General features: G+C 43.7%; 1 protein-coding gene across 1 annotated transcript in view; it reads left to right on the plus strand.

Moving 5' to 3' along the window:
* Positions 1 to 27,999, plus strand: part of cep128 (centrosomal protein 128) — a 102,422-nt gene that overhangs the window by 47,041 nt on the left and 27,382 nt on the right. Inside the window, exons 16-20 of the mRNA XM_079526846.1 lie at positions 4,764 to 5,129; positions 5,642 to 5,779; positions 12,779 to 12,943; positions 14,909 to 15,076; positions 21,390 to 21,449. Of these exons, the coding sequence (XP_079382972.1) occupies positions 4,764 to 5,129; positions 5,642 to 5,779; positions 12,779 to 12,943; positions 14,909 to 15,076; positions 21,390 to 21,449 (897 nt within the window). The remainder of the gene's footprint in view (positions 1 to 4,763; positions 5,130 to 5,641; positions 5,780 to 12,778; positions 12,944 to 14,908; positions 15,077 to 21,389; positions 21,450 to 27,999) is intronic.

A 27,999-nucleotide genomic window follows, 5' to 3' on the forward strand; every position in this document is an offset into this window, starting at 1 on the left:
CCCCCATCGCCCAGGACGAAGTTCTTTGTCCTTTCTATTAGTAACGCCCGACGCCCAGGACGAAGTATTGTCCAAAAGACGAAGTTTATTGATATGAGAACGGATCGCATGGCTCCATAGCCCAGGACCGCCTGTTGGGCAATCCTCGGTGTTGCGTAAGAGTGAGACGTCATCGAAAAACTCCCTCCCCTGTTTAGCTGATAAACGAAAATCTTAAAACGTTCATAACTCGCGATCTAAATCATCCCGTCTAATTATGAAAAAATATCCTGTGTTGGACGGTGCTCCGCGGTCCAGTCGCTAGTCGCGATAGATTTATTCTTACCTCCCGTTGTTGTCGATCGACTCTAGAGTGGTGTGGCTATTGTTAGCTGCTACACACATATCAACAACTTCCGCCGGTCCGTCCGGAAAAGGGGTCCGTGTTTATAAATCGAATGGGCGCTATAATGTAATGGATTAAATAACTCTGGGCAATTAAAGTGTTAACATGTTGATTTATTTTTAAAATATTTTCATACATTTTGCAGCAGATCTACAAGCAAGCAAACAGCAAGATGTCACGATGCAACACGTTGTGAACTTTTGAGCTTGTAGATCGGCTATTTCCACGATTTGTGTTTTTTAAAGTTATTAAATATGTAATTTCTTTGTATATTTAGGTTATTTGTCATATCTTCAAAGCCTAAAAGCTAAACAGAAAAGTATTTTATATGAATAGGTTCCAGTGTTTCCAATGACAAAAACACAATTAAATTGCTTATCGCAATTGTTTGTGTGACAATGTATCGTCACGTACAGTAGAATTTCATAATCGTGACAGCCCTAGTCTTATTTAAAAATATGAAATAGCATTCTCTTCCTTTCTCGCATTGTCCGCTTGCTCTCTATCCCCTCCGTATCTCCCTTGCACAGACAAACACAATCAAAAGAGAGAGAGAGAGAGAGTGAGTGTTAGAGAGACAGAGAGAGATGTGTATTACATTACAATGGCACGTTAGTGTGTTTTTAAATGTGTGCTGCCATGGTCAAAAAATATGTGAAGGGCAGTCCTGGGGATCATTGAACGCAGGCCTCCGGGTCTTCAAGAGCTTCTGACTAACCCATTTAGGCCTGACGTCGAAATAAATAAAAAGTCTTCTGAAAGAACCATTTCACGATTTTTCAAAAATAGCAGACCTACAAGCTCGTAGCGCGCCACTCGGTGGCGCGCTATGAGCTTGTAGATCTGCTATTTGTCAATAGCTAGAGTATAACATAATGCTTAGTTAAAACACCAAAACGGGTTCCCGTCCAGAATGGGCTAAACGCAAAATAATAACCAACATTGGATCCATTGGGACACACAGCTTCTTTTTCTTACATTTTTCCTGAAAGGTAACGGTGTTCATACAAGGTTGCAGTTGACAGCGATGAGTCTCTACGTGCTGGTTTATGTAGTGATTGGTGTTTCTAACGGCCTCGCTGCCAGCTAGAGGACAGACAACAGCAGCTTTTCATTCATAGCTCTGTGTATTTATGTACAGCAACGGAAACCTACATTCATTCACATTAGGCCTTAGGATCTGGTACAGTATAATCGCTAATAGTTGTCATCGTACAGACGGATAATAAGATCTAAACAAGAGCAGATGAAGCAGCCTGTCATGACAGAAATGTATGCGTGTGTGTGTGCGTGCGCACGTGCGGGGATGGCTGATATATCCTGTGTGCATCGATAGGCTTGATGCACATAATGTGTGTTATCACACCCATCTCAGATTCTAATTAGTTTAACTCAGGCCATGTGTGACAGATTAAATAAGCCAGTTACTGTAAAAGAAAAAAAAATGCTTTTTCAGTCCATAGCTTCCCATATATAGTATATACAATCTTTTGGGCCCAAGCACAGCACCAGTGCAAAGCCCTATTGAAATGCAACACATTTTGTATCAGGGCCTGAACACTGCACCAGGGCTAGATTCTTATATGCATAAATCAATCGCAGTTTTGAGGGCCTATAGACGTACTCAAATAAACTTTGCACACACATCACAAGTGGCAAAGAATACTTATTTTATTGCTCTAAAACATGCCCATGACCTATTGGCTCAATAGCGCCCACAAAATGTCAAAGTCGCTGCCAATATGGTTTCACGTACATGTATGAAAATTTCTCCGACTTGCCAAGACCTAAACCCAACAGGAAGTCAGCCATTCTTGTCGCGTTTTAGTGCATTTTATGCCATTTACACGGGTTGTGTTTAACAAACTCCTCCTTGAAGATTCCGTGATGCCCCCCCCCCCCCCCCCCTAAAACATGATCATCAGGTACTATGATTATACTAGAAGATTATTTCTACAGTGTACAGAAGGTGTTACAATGTTTTTATGTGGCCACACCCACCAGTTCATTAAGTATACTTGGTTTTCACCTTAGCACAACCCACCTGAACTTAAGCCTCGCCCACAGCTGTGTGTTGTATGATAATAGGGGAGGGGTTAAGGTTATGATGTCACAAAATGTGGTGTATTTTGAATTGGCCTTTTGACGCGGCGGAAGTTCCAGACCCACAGGAACGCACCCGGGCCGGTTCCGGCGTGCTGCCCCATGTCCGAAACGGTTGAGAAATGACAGTTACCGTGTGGGGGTCCCTCTACTGTACCCAGCCAGCCAGGCAGCCACCCACCCACCCACACACATAGCTCCATCAGGGAGTGGTTGCACCACTCAAAAATACACAGGGAAGACATAATGGAATATTCTAACCACACCTGGTGGTCTATTAGAGTATTGTTAACTCCATAGACAGTTTAGACGCATACAAAACAGAAAAGGTACAAAAATCACGGCACTCCATCTTTTACGATGAAACGTTATCAAAGGTGCAAGTTGTCGGGAAACGGCAAACTCCATAACGTGCTGGACCAGGAGATGGCATCAACGAATCAGCACAAATGTATTATTTAGATTAGTGATTTAGACACTAAAATAGGATAGGATTTATGTAAATATAGTTCTGGTAGGTGGACTCACAGCCGTGCATGCTGCATGCACCAGCACCTGGATCATACAGGCAGCAGGCCAGGACGTCCCCTATCATAGTGCTGAGCACCACCAGTACCTGGATAATACAGGCAGCAGGCCAGGACGTCCCCTATCATAGTGCTGAGCACCACCAGTACCTGGATCATACAGGCAGCAGGCCAGAACGTTGTCCCCTATCATAGTGCTGAGCACTATTGTTTTCCTATCAGTACAAGAGCTGCATGATGCTGCTCTCCACTGTGTGTCCTCTCACTACCTGGTAACAACATTGAGACCTAAGACCAAATTCTACAAAATGTCTTTTAAATCCTGACAGTTTTCTGAAAAACGTATCAGTGGTGCTCAAACTTTTTCACGTAGAGAATCAGAATTATCTGTATCTGGCCGTGGAGCCCCATCTCAAAATATTTTGTTCCAGGGACTTCCTAGAAGCAAAGATTTGAGTAAAAACATTCGCTGGGGAAGAATATATATTCAAAGATTTTTTTTTAAATAGCAGATCTACAAGGCAAGGCTATTTTGCAATAGCTAAACTTAAAGTATAAAATAATGGTTTAAAGTGGTTAAAAGCTAAAGCGACACAGATGCGCTCCAGGTCTTAATGGGTTTATGTAGCCAGTGTGCCTCCAGCAGGCCTGACCGCGCTAGCGTTTTCCTATAGCGCTGATTAAACACCTTGTCTGTGTCGACGATACGATGCCACCTGCCAAAAGTAACCGATCCACAAGCTTGTAGATCGGCTATTTTTCTGTGTGCGACAGAGCATTAATTAGGCATAATCGGTACAAGAGCTGCTGCCTGCCATAATAGCAGGGATATATACAGCTCCGTCTGCTAAACAATTTAAATAGTATAACATTTTCAGTGAAATATTGAACCACTTTCCGTCATTTCATGTCATTGTAGCCTAACATTTTCGGACGTTTAAAAAACTTCCGGGCATTTAAAACGAATACATCTGCGAGCTCACAACGTGTCTCAACGTACCACGTTTTAAATGTTTTTTTTTCCACTTCCATCTTGTGGATGGAATTGAATTTGATAGAATTTTTAAATTTTTAAATGAAAAACTAAAATGACTTTTAAAAGTCCAAATATCTGTAATTGCTAGGCTTAGCACTCTCCTAAATCAGGATCGGCATCGGACCCCAAAATCTTGGCGTCGGTTAGGCTTTTAGTTCATACAGGGTTCATACTGGATGTGGGACCAGAGGACATGTTGGCATTACTGGTTTACCAAAAACCCCTCTAACGCAGTGGTTTTCAACCAGTGGTCCGGGGACCACCAGTGGTCCTTGAGGGTACCAGGTGGTCCCCAGCTATATGAGTTGGTAACCAAATGGACCCTTACAGTAGATCTTTAACTCTTGAGAGCGTAAAATGAAACAAAATGGACCCTTATGGGTCCATTTGGGTTTGGTTAGATTTTTACACTCTCAAGAGTTAAATTATTGTTAAACATCTGCATTACTTAATTTACAAGTCTACACAATTAGAGAATGTAGAAGAATTGTTATTTTGATCAATGTTTGCCTGTTATCTCTATGTGGCACCACATCAATACAGCATGGAATTGTGGACAACATCTTTTTCAACAACAACAAAATATTGCAAGTTTTGGGTCTGGGAGGCTAAATCTCATCAAATGGTGGTGCGTGGCTAAAATGCCGAATAAATAATGGACCTTGATGTGAAAAGGGTTGAAAACCACTGCTCTAAACGGTGTACTCTCCAGGTGCGGGACGCCTCTGCGGCGCTGGAACAGGAGGCCCAGCGCCAGGCGGTCCTCCAGGCGCGGCTCCGCGAGGAGAACCACCGGCTGGAGGAGCAGGCGGTCCTCCAGGCGCAGCTCCGCGAGGAGAACCGCCGGCTGGAGGAGCAGGCGGCCCGGCGCTCCCTGCGGGACCGCGAGGCCCAGGCGGAGCTCCAGGCCGCCGTGAAGGAGCTGACCGCCGCCCGCGCCCACTTGGCCCGGCAGCTGGCCGCCGAGGAGAGCTCCGGGAAGGAGCTCCAGAGGGCAGCGTCGGAGCTGCGGGCCAAGCTGGGCGCCGCCCAGGAGGAGAGGGCCTCCGTGCTGCAGCAGCTACAGCTGGAGAGGGAGGTTAGTTAGCACCGCTTGGCCCCGTGGCACGGATGCCACGGATGCCAGGTCATTATTGATCTGGCATTCTATAGTGTTTCCCAAACACTGGGACCCATTTGTGGGTCACGGACAAATTTTTTCGTGTCCCTTTATTTTTTTGTTTTCTACATTTAGTTTTTAATAATGTTTTAAAAACATTTTCATGAATTAAATACATTTTTGAATAAATCTGAGAAAAATGTAAGAAATGTCATGAATTAGGGAAAACAGCCGATAGAGCTGCTATTTTCACTAGTTTGGGTCCAGGGGAGACATCAAATTTCTCTTTTGGGTCACGGGCTAAACAGTTTGGGAACCAGCATGTATAGTTTCAATGTATGGATATTCGTTAGACTGATGATATGTTCTTAAGTTTAATTATGATCCAAGATTACCATTTCTACGCATTTGATGTACTACCATGTGTTCTTGCTTATCGCAAGAACACAAGAACATTGCTAAAAATGCCTTTATTCATGTGTAAATCTCAGGTGCACCAGAAGGAGATGGACAACTTGAGGGCAGCGGCGGACGACGACCGGGCCAAGAGAGACCGGGAGCTCCAGGAGACGCTGCGGCTCTGTCGGCAGGAGCGCGAGGAGATGCAGGCCGTCGTCACAGAGGCCAAGGTAAGACCAACAGGAGCGCGAAGACAGCAAGGTTACAATAGTTTTGGATTTTTCATTGTAGTTTAGTTACTTATTTTTTTCTAATTCAGTCTAGTTTTTGTTAGTTTTTAGAGTGGGTTTGCTAGTTTTTATTTATTTATTTATTTTTGTTACAGTGCTTTGTTTTAGTGTTAGTTTTAGTTTTTCTCTGCCCTTTTCAATCCTTCACCTGAGGAATAAGTCAGGTGCAGGATTGAAAAGGTAAAAGTAAGTATTATTTAATAAAAACTCAAAAGATAGCATTTAAATAAAGAATATTCAGTAACAGAACACACTTCGAGCCATACATGTCCAAAACGGTTAATAAAACTACACACTCTTATGCCATCCTTTTGAACGTTTAACAGTCATACTGTACTTACGCCTCCCGTATACGGGCCCCGCCGACAAGGGGACCGGCAACCAAAATGTTGGAACGGTCGAGAACCAAAAGTGATAATAATGATAATCCGGCCTCCATAGAATCCCATACTGGCCGCGATCTTTAGCTGGGTTTATCTCAGAATTGACCCCCAGATTTGGTGACATGAGAAAAAGAGGTCGCGAAATGACTCATTTTGTAGTTTTTGCCTGGCAAGGGCTACTGAGGTGCCCAAAAAGGTAACAAGACAACTCACCCCTTTTCTGTTTTCCTCCCGGAATTTTCCCCAGTGAGGGGTGGGAGAGGCTGGACAGCAGACGGCTGGACTTTGAATTTATCTAACTATAAACTTTCACGGCAGCAGACAGCCTAAGTACAAATATAATTTATGAAAAGCTACTACAGTGAAGTCTGTTCACAGAAGTTGTTGTAGGCTATGTGGGGATTATCTGACGAGGTACCATTTGAGTGGGAAAAATCTTACATATACTAAATAATACTAAATTGTTTATAGGGTCAATATAAGTAAAATAATATAGCCTTTCCACAGGAGTATCTTTTTATATTTGTCCAAAAAGAATACAAACAGCCAATAGCATATTACAAAGTTATCCCCCTCACTGGGGAAAATTCCGGGAGGAAAAACGGGCAAGCACCGGGGTGAGTTGTCTTGTATTCCCCAAAAACATGCCGGCACGAATAAATTGACAAAAACAAAAACTTTTGTTTGTTTATGTTTGTAAACACACAATACAGTTTCAGTTTGTTATCGTTTTTCTTTTCCTTTTCTAGTTTTTATTTAGTTTCAGTCAACGAAAATGTTTTTTCAAATTTTAGTTTGTCTTTTCGTCCGTTTTAAGTAACTATAATAACCTTGGCGAGGAGATGCAGGCCTTCGTCAAAGAGGCCAAGGTAGGAAGGAAGGGGACCTTCAGAACGGAACAGTACCCTCTCCCTCCCCCTCCCCCCATTGGGGAATGCCCCGCTTATGAAAAATGTAAAGCGAAATCATAGCTTGAGGTCTTTGACACGGCGGTACGGCAGTTTAACTCCTACTACCTCATGGTTTATGTATCGCACCTGCTCTAATTTCTCTAAAGTCAGGAGAGATTTCAAGGTCAGAAATCGACCAAAGCAATGCCCCCACCCCCCCAATCCCCTCATCTCTCGCTCTCTTTCTCTCTCACTCTCTCTCTTTCTCTTTCTGCCAGGGCACGGATCACAGCGCTCGCCGCAGCCTAATTGACATTTTGAGCCCCGCCGGCTCATACTTCATATTCCGTGCAGGGCGTTCACATGCCTCAACCGCATAACATCTGGTATATTTCCGACTCAGCGAGACGCATACAAAATTCTCATTTTTGTGCGTAATTTTTTTCCCTTGTCGCTTCGTGGGAGGGGGGTGGGGGGGTGCGTTGTGCTCGAGTCCTATAGGGTGAGGCGAGGACAGCTGAGGCTGTGTTGGTGCGGCTCTGGCGTGGAGGACCCTCGCGAGTCGCCACGCACTCCAATGGTGACGCGCGGTGTGTGTGTGTGTGAATATTTAAATAATCACTCCCGGTGTCAGACCTCATCCCATCTGCCACGATGGGGGAGCAAAACGTCTAATCAGTGCACCACTGGAGACAGGGGACGTCCCCTCTCCCCTACCTCCAAGCGATGAGCGCCCCGTGGGTTTGTTGTTTCTCAAAGGGCCATGGCCGGTTGAGCACGGCCCATTAGCTCTGGTGAATGGCGTGGATGTGTGACATGCTGTAGCTCATTGTAATGCCGTCGCTTGGACGAGGGCTGAGGGCAAGGGCGTCCGGTGGAATGCTTCTTAAGAACTAGCCCGCGGCTGCCACCGATGTCCCCAAGAAGCCCGAACAATATTCATATACGTCATTATGTGTAGCCAAAAGGCTAGATTGCAATGTGTGATTTTACATAATATGTATATATTTTTTTTACTGTAGGGAACAAATGTCTTATTTTCTTGTCCTTGTCGTCGCACTGTGCATTTCTCCTCACTGCTTCCTCTTCAATCTCCCTGTCTCTCTTTCTCTCATCGCTTGAACACTAGCGTCCATATTCTGGCCATGTCATAATAGGCGAACATTCTGTCAAAATCTACAAATATTTGGCAAAAATAGCAGATGTACAAGCTCACAAGACGCTTTGTGAGCTCGTACATTTGCGCCACAGAGATTTGGTGGAGTGTGGGGGAAAAAGGGGGTGCTTTTGCTTTTTTCCTCTCTCCAGTGGCCTCTGTCACCTCCTAGCCATTGCTGCCATTTCTGCTGTTCCTCTTTAATAATTTATGATCATTAAAGATTACAATTTGGCTGACTCCACGGTCTCCAGACTGGCTTCACAGACTGTTGTGAGCGCTCACAAACCCGCCGTACACATGGGACTTATTAAGGCGGACAGCATGAGCAATATTGCTCTCAGCAGACACTTTGGTTGAAGCTGTCTAGTGACAATAGAGGGTATGCACGTGACATCATCAGGAAGTTATGCAGGAATGCCTACTGAGTGGCAAAAAACTGCTTTCTGGCCTTGACAGCCCATACATCCACATAGAAAAGTCATATCTGATTTGCATTAAACAACATATATACTTCGTTGTATGACGAATTGCGCAAATAGACGATTTCGACAGGCTCACAACGTGTCGTGAGCTTGTGGACCGGCTGTTGTCTCTTCAATGACCACTTCACCACTTTTCAACATCTCTTCATATAATTGGTCCTCACTAATGTTCATGATAAAACACCACCATTTTTTCCTACTCAGTCTGTGTCTCATAGGAGGGCTTTGGACACCCGTCCACCAGTGACATCATCATTAGGCAGATTTTTTTTTAAACAAGATTTGTTTTAAAATATATTTAGATTGTTATTATCGTGAGAACGATGGCTTCAACTTTTGCATTGCAACTTTTCAGGAAAAGAAAGCCTGCCGTTTCTATTAGCTTGGATTCACCATCGATGATGTCACTGGTGGACGGGTTTCTGAACTGCCCACAGCCTTCCTATGAGACACAGACTGAGTAGGAAAAAATTGTGGTATTCCAATTCACTCTTCGCTAAGTCCCACCCAAGCCCGTTGTTGGCCAATACCACGTTAGCGACGGTTACTAAGGTAGGATACTGCTCACGCTTGCATGCTGGTCAAATACCTGGCTCTCATAGACTTCCATTGTAACGGGGAAACAGCTCTCAAAGTCAGTCAGTTAGCACATAAGCGAACACAACAAAAGCTGATTCTGACATCAGGAAAACTCATGCCGTTTTATTTTCGTCTTTTGATAGATTTATAAAGTAACTTTTGGTTGGAGATATACAGTGAAGCGGTTCTGGTGTTCCCAACTCTCGTTTGTAAACAAGTCGCCATGCTGTTAGAGATGCACCCAGCTGCAGTCCCAGACATTTCTCCTAAAGTGTCTCCCTCAAACGCGTCCAAAATTGTGTATGGTGTTTGCGACAAGTGGACGAGATCAAATACATTTATTTACATCCAACTGGATGGTAAGCCTGAGACCTACTTCAGAAGTGGGTGTACCGATTTGGACCAATCAGATTTGGAACTTCTTTCCACACAAACTTGTCAGGGTTGCCAGGTCTGCTTATTTCCCGCTACTTTTGGCTTAAGGCTAATAATTAGTGTATGTAATACATTACCAAAACATTAATTATCATAGACATAGGCCTACATAGTATTTATAATGATAAATGCATACAATATTTGTATTATGATTATAGGTCATATTATTGTGTTTGTTTTGGTTTGTTTTTCTTGATTTGGCTTTAAAGTTGGCTTGTTTTTGGAGGTGGGTTGGCTTATTTCTCTCACACAATGTGGCAACACTGAAGTCAAAACAAAAACACGACAACGTTGACATTTTTTATTAAAAATAAACCGCATGAGTTTTCCTGATGTCATAAACGGTCAGAATCAGCTTAGTGTTCTAAAAGAGTGACTTTGAGAGCTGTTCCCCCGTTACAATGGAAGTCAATGAGAGCCTATTTTTATTTCTAATATGTACTATTAAACTGCACAACGGAGCGAAATAAATCATGGAGCGTACTAGTTTGCTCATAACAAGGTAAGAAAACAAACCCTCTTTCTGAGGTCCACACATGCTGTACAGCAAATATATTTATTGACACTGCTTAAACATTTTGACCAGCATTGCAAGCGTGACCAGTATCCTACCTTAGTAACCGTCGCTAACGTGGTATTGGCCAACAACGGGCTTGGGTGGGACTTAGCGAAGAGCTAATTATAGGAAGAGAAGTTGAAAAGTGGTGAAGTGGTCCTTTAAGCTTTTGGAAATTTGCCCTAAAGAGGGATTCCAGGGTAGGGGCTGAATGATATTGGAAACAACAACGACATAATATTAAATATTCTTTGTTCTTTGCCATGTGTATTTCCATAGTATACAGTATTTAAACTTCAGTAGCTCCGTTTGGAAATACACTCTAGCGATGATTAGAAATTTAAACATGACACCTCTATCACCACCTTTATCAGTACTGTTTTTCTTGCAGATTTTTCAAACTTTTTAAAATTATCTATAAAGAAATAAAACTGTTTTAGTACTGTTATGGAAATAATATACTGTCTATCCGGGTGAATGTATATCTTAGAAGTTTATTCAGAAGAACAGCAACAAGCAAACAACATCTCTCAGTCTAGCAGGCTTAGCCTGTATCACTCAAACTTTCTCTCTCAGTACATCTCTCTCTCGTCGTCTCCATCCCACTAGCCTCTCTCAGCTTCTCCGTAGGTCCTCTCTTATACCCCAGAAGCAGGTCCACAGATAAACATGACCTTCACAAAGGCCCAGCAGGGTCTCATAACAAACAATAGGTGTGACATGGTCTTTTACATACAGCTTGATCAAAGGGTTGATTGGATTAAGACAGGCTTTTAGGCCAAGGTGCCGTTGCTCACAGACACGACCAGACAGACTAGCATGGAACAATATACTATATAGATTTGAGTCTTCATATTTCCCACAACAGTACAATAATGGACCCTATTAACCTTAGCTGCATTGCATAATTTGCAATGTCACTAATACTATTGCACACTTCTGTATATTGCGATGTTGATGGTGAAATGATAAATTGCACTGTGCCAATGTGGTTAATGGGCATAATAACACTGTCATTGTAATTACGACTAGCGTGAGTGGTGTTGTTCTGCATGTTGTTCTCAATAATGATGAGTGGTGTTGTTCTGCATGTTGTTCTCAATAATGATGAGTGGTGTTGTTCTGCATGTTGTTCTCAATAATGATGAGTGGTGTTGTTCTGCATGTTGTTCTCAATAATGATGCCACATCCAGGAATTAGGGTTGAGAACCTTTAGGATTTTAACGATTCTGGTTCCTTAACGATTCCCTCTTAACGGTCCAATTCCTCAACGGTTCCCTTTAACGATTGGTGGGGGTTACAAATGAACCCTTAGGTCAGTTTGTAACTGTGAGAGTGTACAAATGGACCCTTCCGGTCCATTTGGTTCCCTTCGTACACTCTCAGACTGATGGTGGTCCATGGAAGGTAAATGTTTGAGCACCGTGGGTATTGTAACTGTACTGGAGGCTTGCATGCCTGCCCTGCCAACGCTGTGCGAGTGTGCGTCCGTGTTGTTGTTGTTTCTCCGCGAATACCGTGTGTCCGAGTGAGACACACACACACACACACACACACACACACACACACACACACACACACACACACACAGAGCGTACATTTTGAACGAAGCCAGACAGCGACCGGCCACTGACCGTGTTTTGTTCATGCTGGGCAGGTTGTGTGGGCGCTCTGTAATCGGGGCAAGGATAGAGAGAAGTAGGCAAACTCCAAATACAATTCATTGTGGAATTCTCTCAAATGTAATAATAGATAGCAGACGTGAAGTCTGCATACGGTGTGATTTTTTTCTTTTTAAAAATGTGATGGAATCGAGTCCGGTTCCTCAATGTTCGATCCAGTTCCTTCCTTTTCCACAATCTCCGCGTGCTATAGAACCTGTAACTACACTTCCCAAAATCCGAGTATGGAAGCTGCCACATTTTTTTCCCATTTATGCTAAGGAGCAAGCTATATGCTTAGATGATTTCAATTTATATTAAGATACATTTGTGCGACTGTAAAGACGAAACGGAAGTTGGGAGGAGGCTTCACTGCAAGAAGCAAGAAGTCTAGCCACGCATATCCAGTTAACCCATTTAGACCTGAGGACGATTCTATAAATGCCTTCTAAATCCTGACAGTATTCTGAAAAACCCATGTTTCTATGTCGTTCTCAAACATTTTCATGTCAAGGACCCCCAAAAATATATGTAATTTGGCCGCCGACCCCCATCTGAAAATATTCCAGGGACCCCGCAGAAGCAAAGATTTGAGTTAAAAACGTTGGCTCTGAAAGAATATATATTCAAAGATCTGCACCACATTTTCACGATTTTTCAAAAAATAGCAGACCTACAAGCTCGTAGCGCGGCACTCGGTGCCGTGCTATGAGCTTGTAGATCTGCCAAAAGGTGTTCCCGTCCTGAATGGGTTTTACTGATATGCCATATTGTCCCTCTCTCTGGCTGCCAGGTGGACGTGGCGTCGGAGAAGGAGCTGTGCCGGGCGCTGCGTGTCAAAGTGGACAGGATGAAGGAGCAGTGTGACAAACTGTCCCAGGAGCTGCTCGCCAAGGAGGAGGCACACTCGCTGCTCCAGAGGAGGCACCAGCTGCTCCAACAGGACCTGGACGACAAGGTACTGTAAGGCCCCTATAGCTCCTTCCTCCTGTCCTGCCATCTCTCATCACTCTAACCGTTGAGACCTGCATGAGACAAAAGTCTTCTAAATCATGGCAGTTTTCTGAAAAATCTATACGTTTTTATATCGGTGTTCTACTATTGCACTGTGGATAGACTGCTGTTGTTTTTAAATGTGCTATATAAATAAATGTAACAGCCTTCACCTTCTAACTTTGATGATTAGATGTTATGTACTGTACAAGCTGTGGGGAGGGGCAATGCAGAACTCCCATCCCCAAATGCTCAGTGCAGAGTGTTTGAAATGAACAGCCCAGAGGCCTGCATGCCTGGGCCTCATCCCAGCAGTTTAGCACGTTAGTTCAAAGGCATCCAACCTCTTCGGATGCTGAATGTCAAGTCCTGTTAGTGATAGTATATATAGTTGGATCGGATGAGTCCGCACCAGGGAGTCCTACACTAGATTAAACGGAACCCCTTTCATCCTTGTTTTTTCTATTTTATCTCCAATAAAAAAGTTACATTCTACATTTTCAACATTTAGAAAAATTGCTAGAATAGCAGATCAGCCCCATTTGGAACCTCTCTGTCCCTCCGCTGTATGGCTCTGAAATGAGGTCCCACAGCGTAGGGTGCCGGCAGATTGCGACACCGGCGAACATTGTTGTTGTTGAGTTTGACCCTTCTCCGGACATAGTCCCCCCCCCCCCGTCCGCTTGCACAGTATACTCTTCCCGTTAAGGTTGCATTGGGAACACATGGCCGTAAAATGTAAAAAATCTGAGAACAGCGCGGGGGGGGGGGGGGGGGCTTTACTTTTTGGATGCGGTGTGCGGGGAAAAAGGTAAAAAATCAACAGTATTGGCCAATATTCGGTGTCGAAATCTGCCGGCACCATATGCTGTGTGAATCTTACTTGTAGATTTATGCTATCCGTCATATCACCATAGTGTATAGGGCTAAAGTGGTTAAATAAACATCATGTTATCTTCGTCCCTCCCTCCCTCCCTACCCCTCCCTCCCTCCCAACCCAGAAGAGTCTGTCTGTCTTGTTAGTTCACAGGATCATACCAACTTTAAACACGGCTCAGGAGGTTAACTCGTGTCAAATCGGTGCCTCCTATTTGTAAGGGTACTCCGTCAATACTGCTCCCTAGGTGATTTTTCCAAAAGCAGATGAAGTATTGAACGCACACACGCACGCACGCACGCATGCACGCACGCACGCACGCACGCACGCACGCACGCACGCACGCACGCACGCACGCACGCACGCACGCACGCACGCACGCGCACGCACGCACACACACACACACACACACTCTTACCCATTCACCTCAATGACAGGCCTGTGATAAGTAGCGGAAGCTCTTTTCAGGCATGGAAGGATGGCGTTGCCCGCGGGGGGATATCCATGTATTGATCTGCAGTGGAGGTGAATGAAGCAAAATAAGCCCTTATTAACGTAACAACGGCGGCTTATTATCTCGGGGACGAGGTAATGATCCGCGGTCCAGTAGGCATCACTGATCTGATGGTTCCTGCTCCTCGGCCGTATCGACTGGCCCGCGTCCCGCCAGGGACCCAGCTGTCCCTGACACTATTGATGGGGACACGGGACAATGGAGGGCAGGCTTAACTGCTGTTGTTTGCATTGGGAGGGGAGCTGAGTAACTCTGTTGTTGACCAATGGTGCGTGCGTGTGCACGCATGTGTGTGTGTGTGTGTGTGTGTGTGTGTGTGTGTGTGTGTTTGAGTAGAAGTTGGGTAAGTGGGGTCAATCCTCAATTTGTCGAGGGTTTATTCATTTAGGGATAAGTTAACCACTTGAACCCTAGCGCTCCTATTCTGGGCCCGAAACATTCGACGCCCTGTGAGTTTGTAGATGTTGCTGTTTTCACCATAAGGTATTTAGTGTGGAGTCAAAACAAGAGTCACTCAAACCCTATGCGTTCCCCACCAGGCTGCGTCGGGTGAGGAGCGGAGGCGGGACGCGGAGGCGGAGTGCGGCGTGCTGGAGGAGAGGCTGTCGAGGCTGGGGGCGGAGCGAGAAGCTCTCCTGGCGTCCGTGGGGGAGGAGCTTGACGTGGCGTGTCGCAGCCTGGCCAGAGGCAGTGAAGACAAACTGCAGGTAATGACGATGATGCAACCGGACAGTAACAACGTGTTAACAGGCTTAGATTTATATGTATAGATGTTTTTTTATCAACACAGTGACCCATTTTATTAAGCTTTTTTCAATCTGGCGTCCTTTCTTTTGGGCATGTCATTATAGGGCATAGCAGTGGGCCTGGTTTTCTGGACCCACTGAAAACTCAATTATTCCAGGATCCTGGTGAATCATGACCATAAAACCTTTGATTATGTTTGAAAAAATAATATTTAATAATATCATATACTACATTTAATCAAAAATGAAACTCCGGTTTCAGAAAAGGGCACAGCACTGAAACGGCACTTGTAAAAGTAATCAATGATCTCAGGGTATCCGCCGACAAGAAACATGTGTCCGTTCTACTACTCCTGGACTTAACGGCCGCTTTCGATACAATTGATCACTCAATTTTAATACAACGTCTCGAGCACTTGATAGGCCTCTCAGGCACGGCCTTATCCTGGTTCTCCTCATACTTATCAGGAAGAAGCTATTTTGTCAGCCTAGCCGACTTTGTATCGGACACGCACAATATTGATTCCGGTATTCCACAGGGCTCAATCCTTGGTCCTCTATTGTTCTCCCTCTATATATTGCCGCTGGGAGAACTCATTAGCGCCCTCGGAGTGAATTACCACTTCTATGCGGACGATACGCAGCTGTATCTTTCCGTAGCCCCTGATGACCCCTCTGCCCTTGACCCACTGCTATCCTGTCTGTCCAACATTAAATGCTGGATGAGTGAGAACTTTCTCCAACTGAACGAGGATAAGACAGAAGTTCTTATAATTGGCTCTAATGAGCAAAAATAATTGATAAAAAATAAACTCGGTAACCTAAATGTAGGAAGTAAGTCGACAGTAAAGAACCTAGGGGTTATTATTTTAATGCGCACATTAATCAAGCTACCAAGACAGCTTTCTTTCATCTTCGAAACATCGCACGTATAAGAGCATATTTATCTTTAGATGATCCTAAAATATTGGTCCATGCTTTTGTATTTTCTCGATTAGATTATTGTAATGCCCTCCTCTCAGGCCTGCCAAAGAAATCGACGGATAGACTCCAACTTGTTCAAAATGCGGCTGCTAGAGTGTTAACTAGAACCAAAATGAGAGAACACATTACTCCAGTTCTAACATCACTGCATTGGCTCCCAGTGGTTTTTAGAATAGATTTTAAAATTCTTTTACTCGTTTATAAATCCCTAAATGGTCTTGCACCTTCGTACCTCCGTGACTGCCTACCTAGATATGTCCCTAACCGCCCCCTCAGGTCCTCCACTGCTGGCCTGCTTGAAGTGCCTAAAAAAATGTGCAAAAAAAATATGGTGGGGCAGCTTTTTGCTTCTACGGCCCAACAGCCTGGAATAAATTACCATTCCAGCTCAGACACGCACCCTCTGTAGACATTTTTAAATCTCAACTCAAGACTCACCTCTTCACTCTTGCTTTTAGTTGAGTTTTAATATCTGCGTTCCTACTCTGTCCTGACTGATTTGCTGCATGTTGTGTTTTTATTTATTTTTTCTCTATGTTTTTATACTTTTATTTTGTTCTTTGCCATTGTTCTATCATTTTAACTACTTGACTGTGTTTTATTGCATTCTATTTTTGTGTCCTGCCCTGTGAAGCACTTTGAGCTGCATTTATGTATGAAAGGTGCTATACAAATAAAGTTTATTATTATTATTGTTGAAATGAGCGAAGTAAAATATTTTATATATATATTTATCTTGGGGGGTCCTGACCCACTCCATCATCTCTGGGCTACACAGACGACTGCAGTGCAAATTAAGCAACGTATAGATTCAGCCAGCAATGCAGGACTTGTACAGCTACATTCGATGGAAGTGTGGAAAGTGAATGGAAATGAATGAAATAAAAAATGTGAACAAATCTCTCAAGCTCTCTGCTTGAGTGACCTTGGCCAGAGCGTACATACTGTATCTTGCATATTATGCTTCTGGCACTGCAGTGGTGAAGGTCGCGCCGCCGATCAAAAGCCTCGAGTGGAATATGAAAGCCTTGTTGATCAGAATGGGCCGAGGTTGTCTCTTATCAGGGCCGAGGTGCTGATGAAGTGAAGTGTGTTTATGCAAGCGCAAAGGAGGACATGATGATCACTCTGCCCGTGTCAGAAAAATAACTTTGTATACAATGGTACAATGCCATCTCCCAGAAGTTTTGGGTCTATAATGCGTGGGGCGGCAGTGGCTCAGGGGTAGAGTAGCCGGTAGAGCAGCTAGTTCGGAACCCGTGAGGCTCCCAGCTCCGCCACTTGCACACACACACACACACACACACAAACACACACACACACACACACACACACACACACACACACACACACTAGGGCTTTCGCTTCTAGTGATTTTTACTAGTTGACTAGTTGCCTAGTTCACTAGTAGACTAGTTGTTTAACTAGACCTACAGTACCTATTATGTAAAAAAAACCCAAAATAAAGTTTTTTTTTGCTCAAAACTAGTCGAATAGTTTCTTAAAGCCCTATCACACACACACACACACACACACACACACACACACACAACCTCTCTACCGGCATTTTATTTTTTGCTCTTACTAATGAAGCCAGCCAGCCCTTATCTATTCGCATGGATTTCCCAATCTTCTTGAGCAGCGTTGCAGCCAGCCAGGCGTCCCATTCAAAACGCCTCTCACCTCATCTGCAATCTGTCACATTGAAAAGAAGTCAAACACAGCCAGCGATTGGCCTAATGAGCAGAATAATTAATAGTGGACCACTTAAGCCCGTACATGTCGTTGTGTGACGGTGTCGCGCAGTCAAAACTAACTCATCTACAAGCTCACGTGTCGCATCCCGACACAAATGTGCCTATAACAGGGGTAGGCAACCTATTATCAAAAGAGCCATTTTTGGCCCAAAAGATGATTACAATTCTATCTGGAGCCACAGAATATGTTTGCAAACTTTAATTATTTGTGAGTTTTCTGGTCTTTCAATGTTACATTTTATTTTATTTAATGCCAGCAGCATTTGGTGGTGAAAACAAACAAACAAAGATGTCTTAGCATTAATACATTTATTTACTTTATTTTCCTTCATTAAATGTGTTCCTTATTTTTATCTGGTGTATAGGCAACATTGTTTTGCAATATCAAAATGAAAGAATAACTTTATGCCTATACTACAATAATAAATTATGATTAAAAGAAAACAAGAAAAGAAAAAGAAAACCTCTTATTATCCAAAATACTTCTTATACTGCCCAAGCAACTGGGAGCCACGGGAGAGGGCCTAAGAGCCACTGGGAGCCAGTTTGCCAGTTTAACGTTCAAGGACTCGATACATCGAGTGTCAAAATGGTGTGCAGAAGATTTTGAATCACGGATACAGATTCGGGAGAGATCTCAATTCAGTGCAGGGTCTAGAACCGGGCGGAAACAGTTTGGAAATGAAATAACAAACTGCACTGCATTGCAGAACCAATGCAAAGACTGCAGGGCAGTCCTTCATATTGATGATGGTTTCTGATGCAGTATATGCAGGTGTAGGTTTGTCAGCCACCGTTCTCTTCCGTTCGAACCCCTAGATTGAATGTAGATTACCCAAAACGATTGGTAGGCGGATATCTCAGAATTAGGGATGTGCCGATGAGACATTTTGGCCGATATCGATATCCGATATAATTAATTGCTGTTATGGCCGATAACCGATATTACCGATGTCAATATGATCTCATTCTGTATCGAAAAATTATAAAAAATGTGTCCAGTCTGAAAAATACATGTAACAGGGTGTCTGCACTGCAGGCTTAGGCAAGTCCGATTTAACTTTAATACATTTTATATTTAATATTGTGAGCTTGTAGATCTGTTCAAGCTGTTACTTTGGGCTTGTTTATCTGTAAAGACAGACCGATTAATCAGACTGATTAATTAATCGGTCTGATTGATTAATCGAACCGATGCCGATTAATCTAAAAACAACAACAATCGTCCGATACCGATGTGTTTGCCGATTAATCTCCCATCACTACTCAGAATATCTGGCTACACAAGTAGAGGCGTCAGTATTCTGGGTCTGGGTGCCGTTTCCTCACAGGTTAAAGGTTTGGATTCGGGTGCACAGTTCAGCAGAGTTAACTTGTCTTTGCAGAATAAAAATGCTTCCTTCTCAAAATGTTCTCCAGGAGTGGGCAGGCCATTATTCCCCTCAACCCCCTTGCTGTATGAATTGCATTTTTCTTGTCACTGTCCTTTTTCCCTGACTGTGTTTCCATCCCTGCATGTACATGTCATGCACGTTTGTTTTGTTTTTCACAAGGAATGGTGGGATACACACACACACACACACACACACACACACACACACACACACACACACACACACACACACACACACACACAGTAGGGTCCTTCCTGTCCGACACTCCCTCTCATCATCTCTCTACTCATATCTCTACTCTCACTCTCTCTCTCTCTCTCTCTCTCTCTCTCTCTCTCTCTCTGCTGTTTTTCATTCCTTTGTCTCTGTGGGAGCTGAGCTGGTTTAATACTAATAGACATTTGTGAATACACATTACACACACAAACAAACAAATAAACACACTGTGTGCGTGCGTGCGTGCGTGCGTGCGTGCGTGCGTGCGTGCGTGCGTGCCTCTGTGTCTCTCTCTCCTATTAGTTGTGGCAGCAGCAGTGCTGTTGCATGCTGTGCTGTTGCTTTCCCTGCAACCCCACACAGACAGACAGTGTTTTAACTCCCAGCCCACTCCCTCATCTTTCCCTTTCACCAACCCTTTTGTTTGCCCATGCCGCCGCGTGGCGGCTTTTGATCATTCGTGAACGAGAGGAAGAGAGAGTGATGCAGGCTTTTTGCATCCTCTCCACAGACATACGCACGCACAGGCACACGCACACACAGACACACACACACACACGCACGCACGCACGCACGCACGCACGCACGCACGCACGCACGCACGCACGCACGCACGCACGCACGCACGCACGCACGCACGCACGCACGCACACACACACACACACACACACACACACACACACACACACACACACACACACACACACACACACACACACACACACACACACACACACACACACACACACACACACACACACTCTCTCTCACGAGTGGCAGAACTTCATTGTTGTAATTGGAGTTGGGAGTGCACGTAGCTGCGAGTTGATTTTGAGTGGCAGCTTTGGGTGAAAAAAGTCACTTGACACCTCTGAGCCAATCGCAGAACAGCAGAGTGTTATTTGCTGAGACGGGTGACAGAAATCACACTGGGGAAAAAAAATACCTTCCACTTCAGTCTATTACGCATACAAACGACACACCACAAGGGCCTACTTAGGAGGTGCGTGCGTGCGTGCGTGCGTGCGTGCGTGCGTGCGTGCGCGACCCAGACAGTTTGAGTTTTGTCTCTGTGGGTGTATGTGTCAGCATGAATTTGTGTGGTGTGATTTAATATAGTGTGTATCTTTTTGTGTGCTTTTGTCTCCTTTGTCTTGTCCGTGCGTGCGTGCGTGCGTGTGTGCGTGCGTGCGTGCGTGCGTCAGCAGCTGTGTCAGTATGAGTTGTCAGAAGTGGTTTGTGTTTCTGATGCTGACAGGACTGTCTAGGAAAGATTGTGACTAATACCTCAGCTCATTTGTGATGACACACAACGTACGTGTGTGTGTGTGTGTGTGTGTGTGTGTGTGTGTGTGTGTGTGTGTGTGTGTGTGTGTGTGTGTGTGTGTGTGTGTGTGTGTGTGTGTGTGTGTGTGTGTGTGTGTGTGTGTGTGTGTGTGTGTGTGTGTGTGTGTGTGTGTGTGTGTGTGTGTGTGTGTGTGTGCATGCGTGCTTTTTGTGCTAGTCTAATATACAGTGTGATTATTATTGCCATGGTGTGACTGTGTACCACAGGACACACCACTGAAACCAATTAGGACTTTGATAGTGTATTATTGACTTATATCCATCGGCTTATATCTGTCACACGTTGTCCCTCTTGAAGTCGTATGTGCTGTAGTTAGTACATATTACATGTATTGTATACCAATCTGGGAACCCATTGGCAAAACAAAGGAAAAACAGCGCCCTCGTGAGTCAACAGTCTGTCTGGAGAGACTACATGTATAGTTTGTATACGTAATCATAATTGCACTCACTGGCAATGCCCTATTTGACATTCAAACTGCTTTGTCTTCCGTAGTCTTTTTCAAACCTTAACCGAAGCCCACCCAACTTAAAACACAATCTATCTCCTCTCTCTTGTGTTTTCATATACTGTAGGCTATCTCGCAGAAACCTGGACTCGTGAAGGAACCCCCTTGCTGGCTAGCAGAAACCAAGGTATGACGACACTAACACGTCGGTTTGTGCTGCGACATTCTAAACTCTATACGGCTTGGACTAGACCTAAATATATAACTCTATGGGCTATAGACCGCGACGGAGGCCCGTCGTCTCAAGCTAACTTGAGCCACATGAGACACCACCGAGTGAGCTAAAGCGAGCCAGTTGCCGTGTCCAATGTTGCGTAGCTCGACTGAGCCGACTCAGGGCCTTCGAGTTGCGAATAGTAAATCATGTGTGTTTGCCCAGACTGCCACTCAAAGTAGCTATACTGGCAGTCGGGTCCTTGGGTCGGGTACAGAGCGTCCTTGTACAAGTGCACTGGCCAATCACAGCGCGTCCTTGCACAAGCTGCATAGAGTTTGGAATGAGGCGTTTGTGCCATGTTGTGTGATTGATTGATTTGAGTGATTGCTGGCCTGTCATCTTGTACCATACAGACCTCCGACTTTTGAATGATTATTATTATTTTTTTATAAACACAGATACAGATTCGGGAGAGTTCTCAATTCATTGAAGGGTCTAGAACTGGGTGGAAACAACAAACTGCATTTCAGAATCAATGCAAAGACTGCAGGGCAGTCCTTCATATTGATGATGGACTTATTCTTATTCCTGTTCTTTCTTCGGATCCCCATTAGCTTCCACTGCTACGGTCGCTAGTCTTCCTGCGGTCCACACAAATCAAATCAAATCAAACTTTATTTATAGATCACATTTACAAAGACTAGAAGGTCAACCAAAGTGCTGTACATGAACATATAACAAGCATACAATCAACACAAACAATATAGTAAAACAACATTGAAGCAACACAAGTATTTAGACAGGTTAACTAGGTCAAACAACATTGAATGCCAGGGAGAAAATATGTGTTTTAAGCAAAGATTGAAAAGCCTCTAAGGAGCGGGCAGACTTAATGTGTAGGGGCAAACAGTTCCAGAGTTTGGGGCCGGCCACTGAAAAAGCACGGCGCCTCTGGACCTGTAATTAGAATTTGGCACGGTCACAAAACATCACAACATAAAAACAACATACAATACCATATACATACAAGCAACAACTGACACATTGTCTGTCTAAATCTAAGTTCAATTACATTAGAATGCCAAAGATGTATAGATAATGTAGGTTAAATATCATGTACAAAAGCAATATCATGTACAAAAGCACATCAGTCCAATTGTGTGACCTCTCCCAATAATAGTATTTACTTTTGATTTGTTTTATATTAACAGATAATGAGTTCCACTGTTGGGTGGCTCTATGAATAACAGATTTTTTAAGTGTTTCTGTATTTGGTTTTGGAAGTTCCAAATACCCTGAGCTTACCTGTCTAGTTTGATATCTATGTTTTAGACCTGAACAAAATAATTGATCTCTGTAGAAATCTGGCTCATTGATTGCATTTCTGGTAATTGATTGATCAGGGATTAAGAGATAAAGTATCTTATGCCCTGCAGTTGGCAGTTGCAACTTATTAACTTGCATAAGTTATTGCATCCATTTAATTTATTCAGAAATATGATGATTAACTCATAGAGCGCCACTAAAACCCCCGGCGCTGTCGGCTACCGCCACCGTAGACAGCGCTCTATTTCACGTGGAAAACAAGACCGCTTATGGTCCCCCAAAAACAGCTAGCGAGAATCGGCTATAGCTAATGTGATCATCGTCTATTTAAGAGTCTTCAGAAGCATTAATATTTTAACCACGCGGTAACAACAATTTAGTATTGAGCCGCGTTGTTCAAACCGGCTCAATCGAAGCCGTAATTCAGAGAAGAATGGCTGTTTAGATCAGCGGCCCCACTATTGTGTGCGGGCCGCCATCTTGGGGAGAGCAAAACACACCGAGCCGAGCGTTGCCTAGCGACCGCGAGCCCCGCTTTACGGTAAATATTAGCGAGACGATTATGAATTAATACAAAGCCCCAAAGCACCTAAAAGGCGTTCCTGGTGCCATGGGACTTCTTGAAAATTATGTTAATGTCCGTGCACTGAGAGACATGCAGCTGCTGTATACTCCCACAGCTGCTCTATACATCTCCTTACAACAGTGTTTTACAGGATTTTGCCGTTTGTGTTAAATATCACCATAAAATCGCCATTATACCCTTTTCATGTCACGCACCCCCTAGAGTGCGTCCGCGCACCACAAGGGGTGCACGCACCACAGTTTGGGAACCCCTGAATTAGATAAAGCTATATGCCCAGTGCTAACTGCTGTTTGTAGATCTCCTATTTTTGAAATGTTTGAAAATGCAAAATATTTTGCTATTTTTATTTATTTTTTCTCAAACTAGAATGTGGTGTGGTGTCGTCTCGTATGGACTGTCCTCAGACCAGATACCCCCCCCCCCCCAAAAAAAAAAGATGCATGAAAAATTCAATGCCAATTTAAACACTCACATAAATATTTGATTGGCCAATATATCAGTCTGGCTCTCATTGGTGGTAGTATTCATTGCCCTGGCCTATATACATAATGCAGTCGGCATAATAGCTCACTGAATTTTCAATGTATTGTCTCCGTGTCTCCTCTTTTCTTAAAATTAAGAAGAAAAAATGAATAAAGGAATTAGGCTGGCCATCATCCAAGGATCTGCGTTGCAATTGCCCACAAAAGAGCTCTCTCTGCGCTGCGCTTCGGATAATGAAGTGGCTAGGAAGGAGGCGTTGGCATTAACCCATTTTGGGCGGGAACCCCTTTTGGCGTTTTAAACATTGTTATAATTTAGCTATTGAAAAATAGCAGATCTACAAGCTCATAGCGTGCCACCGAGTGGCGCGCTACGAGCTTGTAGGTCTGCTATTTTTGAAAAATCTTTGAATATATTGTTACAGAGAGTTTTTAACTCAAATCTTTGCTACTGGGAGGGTCCCTGGAACAACATATTTTCAGATGGGGGTCGGCGGCCAATGTCATATATATTTGGGTTCCTTGACATGAATAGGTTTGAGAACCGCTGACATAGAAACATGGGTATTTCAGAAAACTGTCGGGATTTAGAAGGCATATTTTAAATTTCGACGTCAGGCCTAAATGGGTTAAGCATCATCAGGGCAGCATGATGAATGCACTTGAATCACAGTGAAGACGAACAGCCTCCTATGATCACCCTGTAACGATGCCTGATTTATACTTGTTTCTCACGTCAAATAGCCTCTTCAATTCAATCCTTTAATTTGTCACATACAGCTCTGCGCCATTTCATCAGTCGTCTATCTATGGTCCGAATCGCCTTGAGATTAGAATCGTCTCCTCTGTCTCTCCTTAAAGATGGAGTGTCGTGATGGAGTGCCTCGATTGGGCCTTTCGAGAAAACACAATTACACAGGGAAGAAATATTTGAATATTCTAACCACACCTGGGGGTCTATTAGAGTAATGTTACCTCCATAGACACATGGACAGAAACAGAAAAAGTACAACAATCAGGGCATGCCATCTGTAAAGCCTTAAATCCTGAGGCCGATTCTACAAATGTCTTCTATATCCTTATTGTGACCGAAGGGCATATTTACTATGAAAACGTGCAATTCCCGTCACTGTATCACTCAAAATCCCCATACATGGGAAAGCCCCTGTATATGGTGCCCAGGTCTCGTGACATCACTATGACATCTGATGTCATAGTACTGTAAATTAGATCTGCTGTCGCAATTAAGCCCATATGGAAGCCCATATGGAATGTCAGAACAGGTTCTGACATTCCATATGTTGAACCCTCCCCATCCATCCTTCCTCTTCGATGTCTCCCTTTTGACTGATACCTGTCCATTCAAACTCTAGACGGGCCCGCCCCAAAGCCACGACCGGCACGCTGTTGAGTTCTCAACAGGCCTGAAAATTAAGGCCCGGCCCTCATCAAACCCTGACTGTACACTCAAGAGAATGTCCCCACTACCACCCTTGGATCTCCATATATGGAGCTGACCTGTTCTGACATTCCATGAAATGAAATGAAATGAAATGATTACTATATTTACCCAGGGTATCTGGGCTAAGCTCAAGAACTTGTTTCCAGCCAGGCCCTGCTCATAGAACACATTTCATCGTAGTGGTTCAATGCCTTGTTCAAGGGCACTTCAGCGGTGGTAATTTTAACGTGTCGGACCGCTGATTCGAACTGGCAACCTTCCGGTATCAAGACCGCTCCGCTATCCGTTCGGCCACCGCTGCCACCATATGTTGATCTGACCTCATCAAACCCTGTACACTCAAGACATGCTCCTTATATATGGCCAGTACAGAATTCATTCCATGTTGATCTATCCCTCCCATGCCAAAGCGCCAGCGCTCGCCCAGCAGTCTGCCGTCAACGAGGCGGATGCGTGCCATGCACGCGACCTCGCCCTTAGGCGTCTTACTGGTGTTGCTATAAGCAGTGGGGTCAAGGACCACCCAAAATGATATGCATTTGGCTGCGGGTCTCCCCATCTCAAAATATGTTGTTCCCCAGAAGCAAAGATTTGAGTTTAAAAAAAAAGTTCACTTAAGAAATGTTTCCCTTGTTGTTTTGTTTTTGATCACTTACTGTAGATTATTTTCTCCCCAAGGCTAGTACGTGTGATCGCCCACTGCCAGACTGTAAAAATAAACACCATTGCTTTTTTTGTCTTATACTGTAGGCTGCTAATTAGAATAATACTGTACAACCTAAGAGAGAATGAGAGGCTGCTAATTAGAATAATACTGTACTGTACCTAAGAGAGAATGAGTCAATGGTTTTGCATTAATAATGAAGGTGAGATGATTTCTGACTATCTGGGGAGATTTATGCACGATCAAATAATAACGATTATAAATATTATAATGATTGTTTGCCCTAATAGAATAAAAAATCAACCTAAGAGAGAATGCGCCCATAATTTAACATTGATAATGAAGGTCAGATTGTCTGGAGAGTTACATTTTATGCAAATCAAACATAATGATGTTGTTTGATTTCGATCAGAAAGGCTCTAAAGCATTGCAGAGGGCATCAGGAAATCTGCCCTGTAAACGGTTGACCAAGGCAGATGAGAATGTCCTTGTTCTTCCTTGCATGCGTGTGGATGACTTAAGCAATATTTCACGAGAGGGTGTTCTTTATCGTCATTAATGCCTGCCTGCGGTGCATTGCGGACATGGCAGAAGTGCATTAATGACGATAAAGAACACCCTCGCCTCGAGTGTAATATTGCAATTATACAACAGTTACCCTTAAAACGAAGATAATCGCTGAAAAATAATATCTTTTTAATGACGGATGTAGCCACTACGACCACAAATGTCCCAAGAAACCAGCTAGCCTAGCCGCCGAGTCTACTGCACTCTGGGAGAAAAGCACTGCTGAATTATTTGTTTTTATTAGGTGTTCCAATATCGAGATTTAAAGCACGGCTAGAAAGCCGTTTCAACCAATCGGATTGCTTCCTCGAAACGACCTGTTGTATAATTGACGTTTTACCTTCGCCAGGGTCTGGTTTCAGGTCAAGTTGAAAACGTATCAGAGAACATTTCGACGTGTAAAAGAAATGTCTGTGAGATTGGCAGGTGTCGTGGGGTCATGGTGGACCTGTCAGAAACAATCAGAACGCAAACGTGAGCTATTTTCAAATAAGGTTGACAAATCTCCTCAAATTGAGGTCCACGGCCAAATGCATATCAATTTGGGGGTCCTTTACACCAGTGGTTCCCAAACTTTTTCATGTCAAGGACCCCCAGACTGACACTAATTAGCCCACGGACCCCCATTTGAAAAGATATGCCAGGGACCCCCATAAGAGAAGATTTGTACGGCTCTAGCAGTGATTCTCAACCAGTTTGATTTCAAGGACCCCCAGTTTGATATGCAATAGGCTACGGACCTCCATTGAATGGCATTTATATCTCTGAGACCCCAATTTATATTGTAAAATCTATGTTAATTTAACTCTGAGAGTGTACAAATGGAACCAAAATTCAATTTTTACACTCTGAGTTACAGACCCACAAGGGTTCATTTGGTTCCAAACTATCATTTAGCTGGGACCCACTGGAACTCCCTCAAGGACCCCTGGGGGTCCCCGTACCCCACTTTGGGAACCACTGCTTTACACAAAATAGTTTTGAGAACTCATTCTATTAAGACCTGGAACGCACCTGTGTCACGTTAGCTTTTAACCACTTTAACCATTATTTTAAACTTTAGCTATTGGAAAAATAGTGAAAATGTGTGCAAACCTTTGAATACATATTCTTTCACAGCGAACATTTTAACTCATATCTTTGCTTCTGGGAAGGGGTCCCTGGAACAACATATTGTCAGATGGGTACACGTCGATGGCCAATTTTTGGGGGTCCTTGACATGAAATAGTTTGAGAACCATTGATATAGAAACGTAGGTTTTTCAGAAAACTGTTGGGATTTAGACGATATTTGTAGAATTGGGTCCTCTCAGGTCTTACTGGGTTAATATTACAAAAAATCAATAAATAAATTAACAAACAAATAAATAAATAAAACGATCATGAACTAATAATACCGTAATGTAACATCTTCACACCCTGCTTGTTTGCCT

This window comes from Electrona antarctica (assembly GCF_951216825.1).
Source record: "Electrona antarctica genome assembly, chromosome: 17".
Classification (NCBI taxonomy): Eukaryota; Metazoa; Chordata; class Actinopteri; order Myctophiformes; family Myctophidae; genus Electrona; species Electrona antarctica.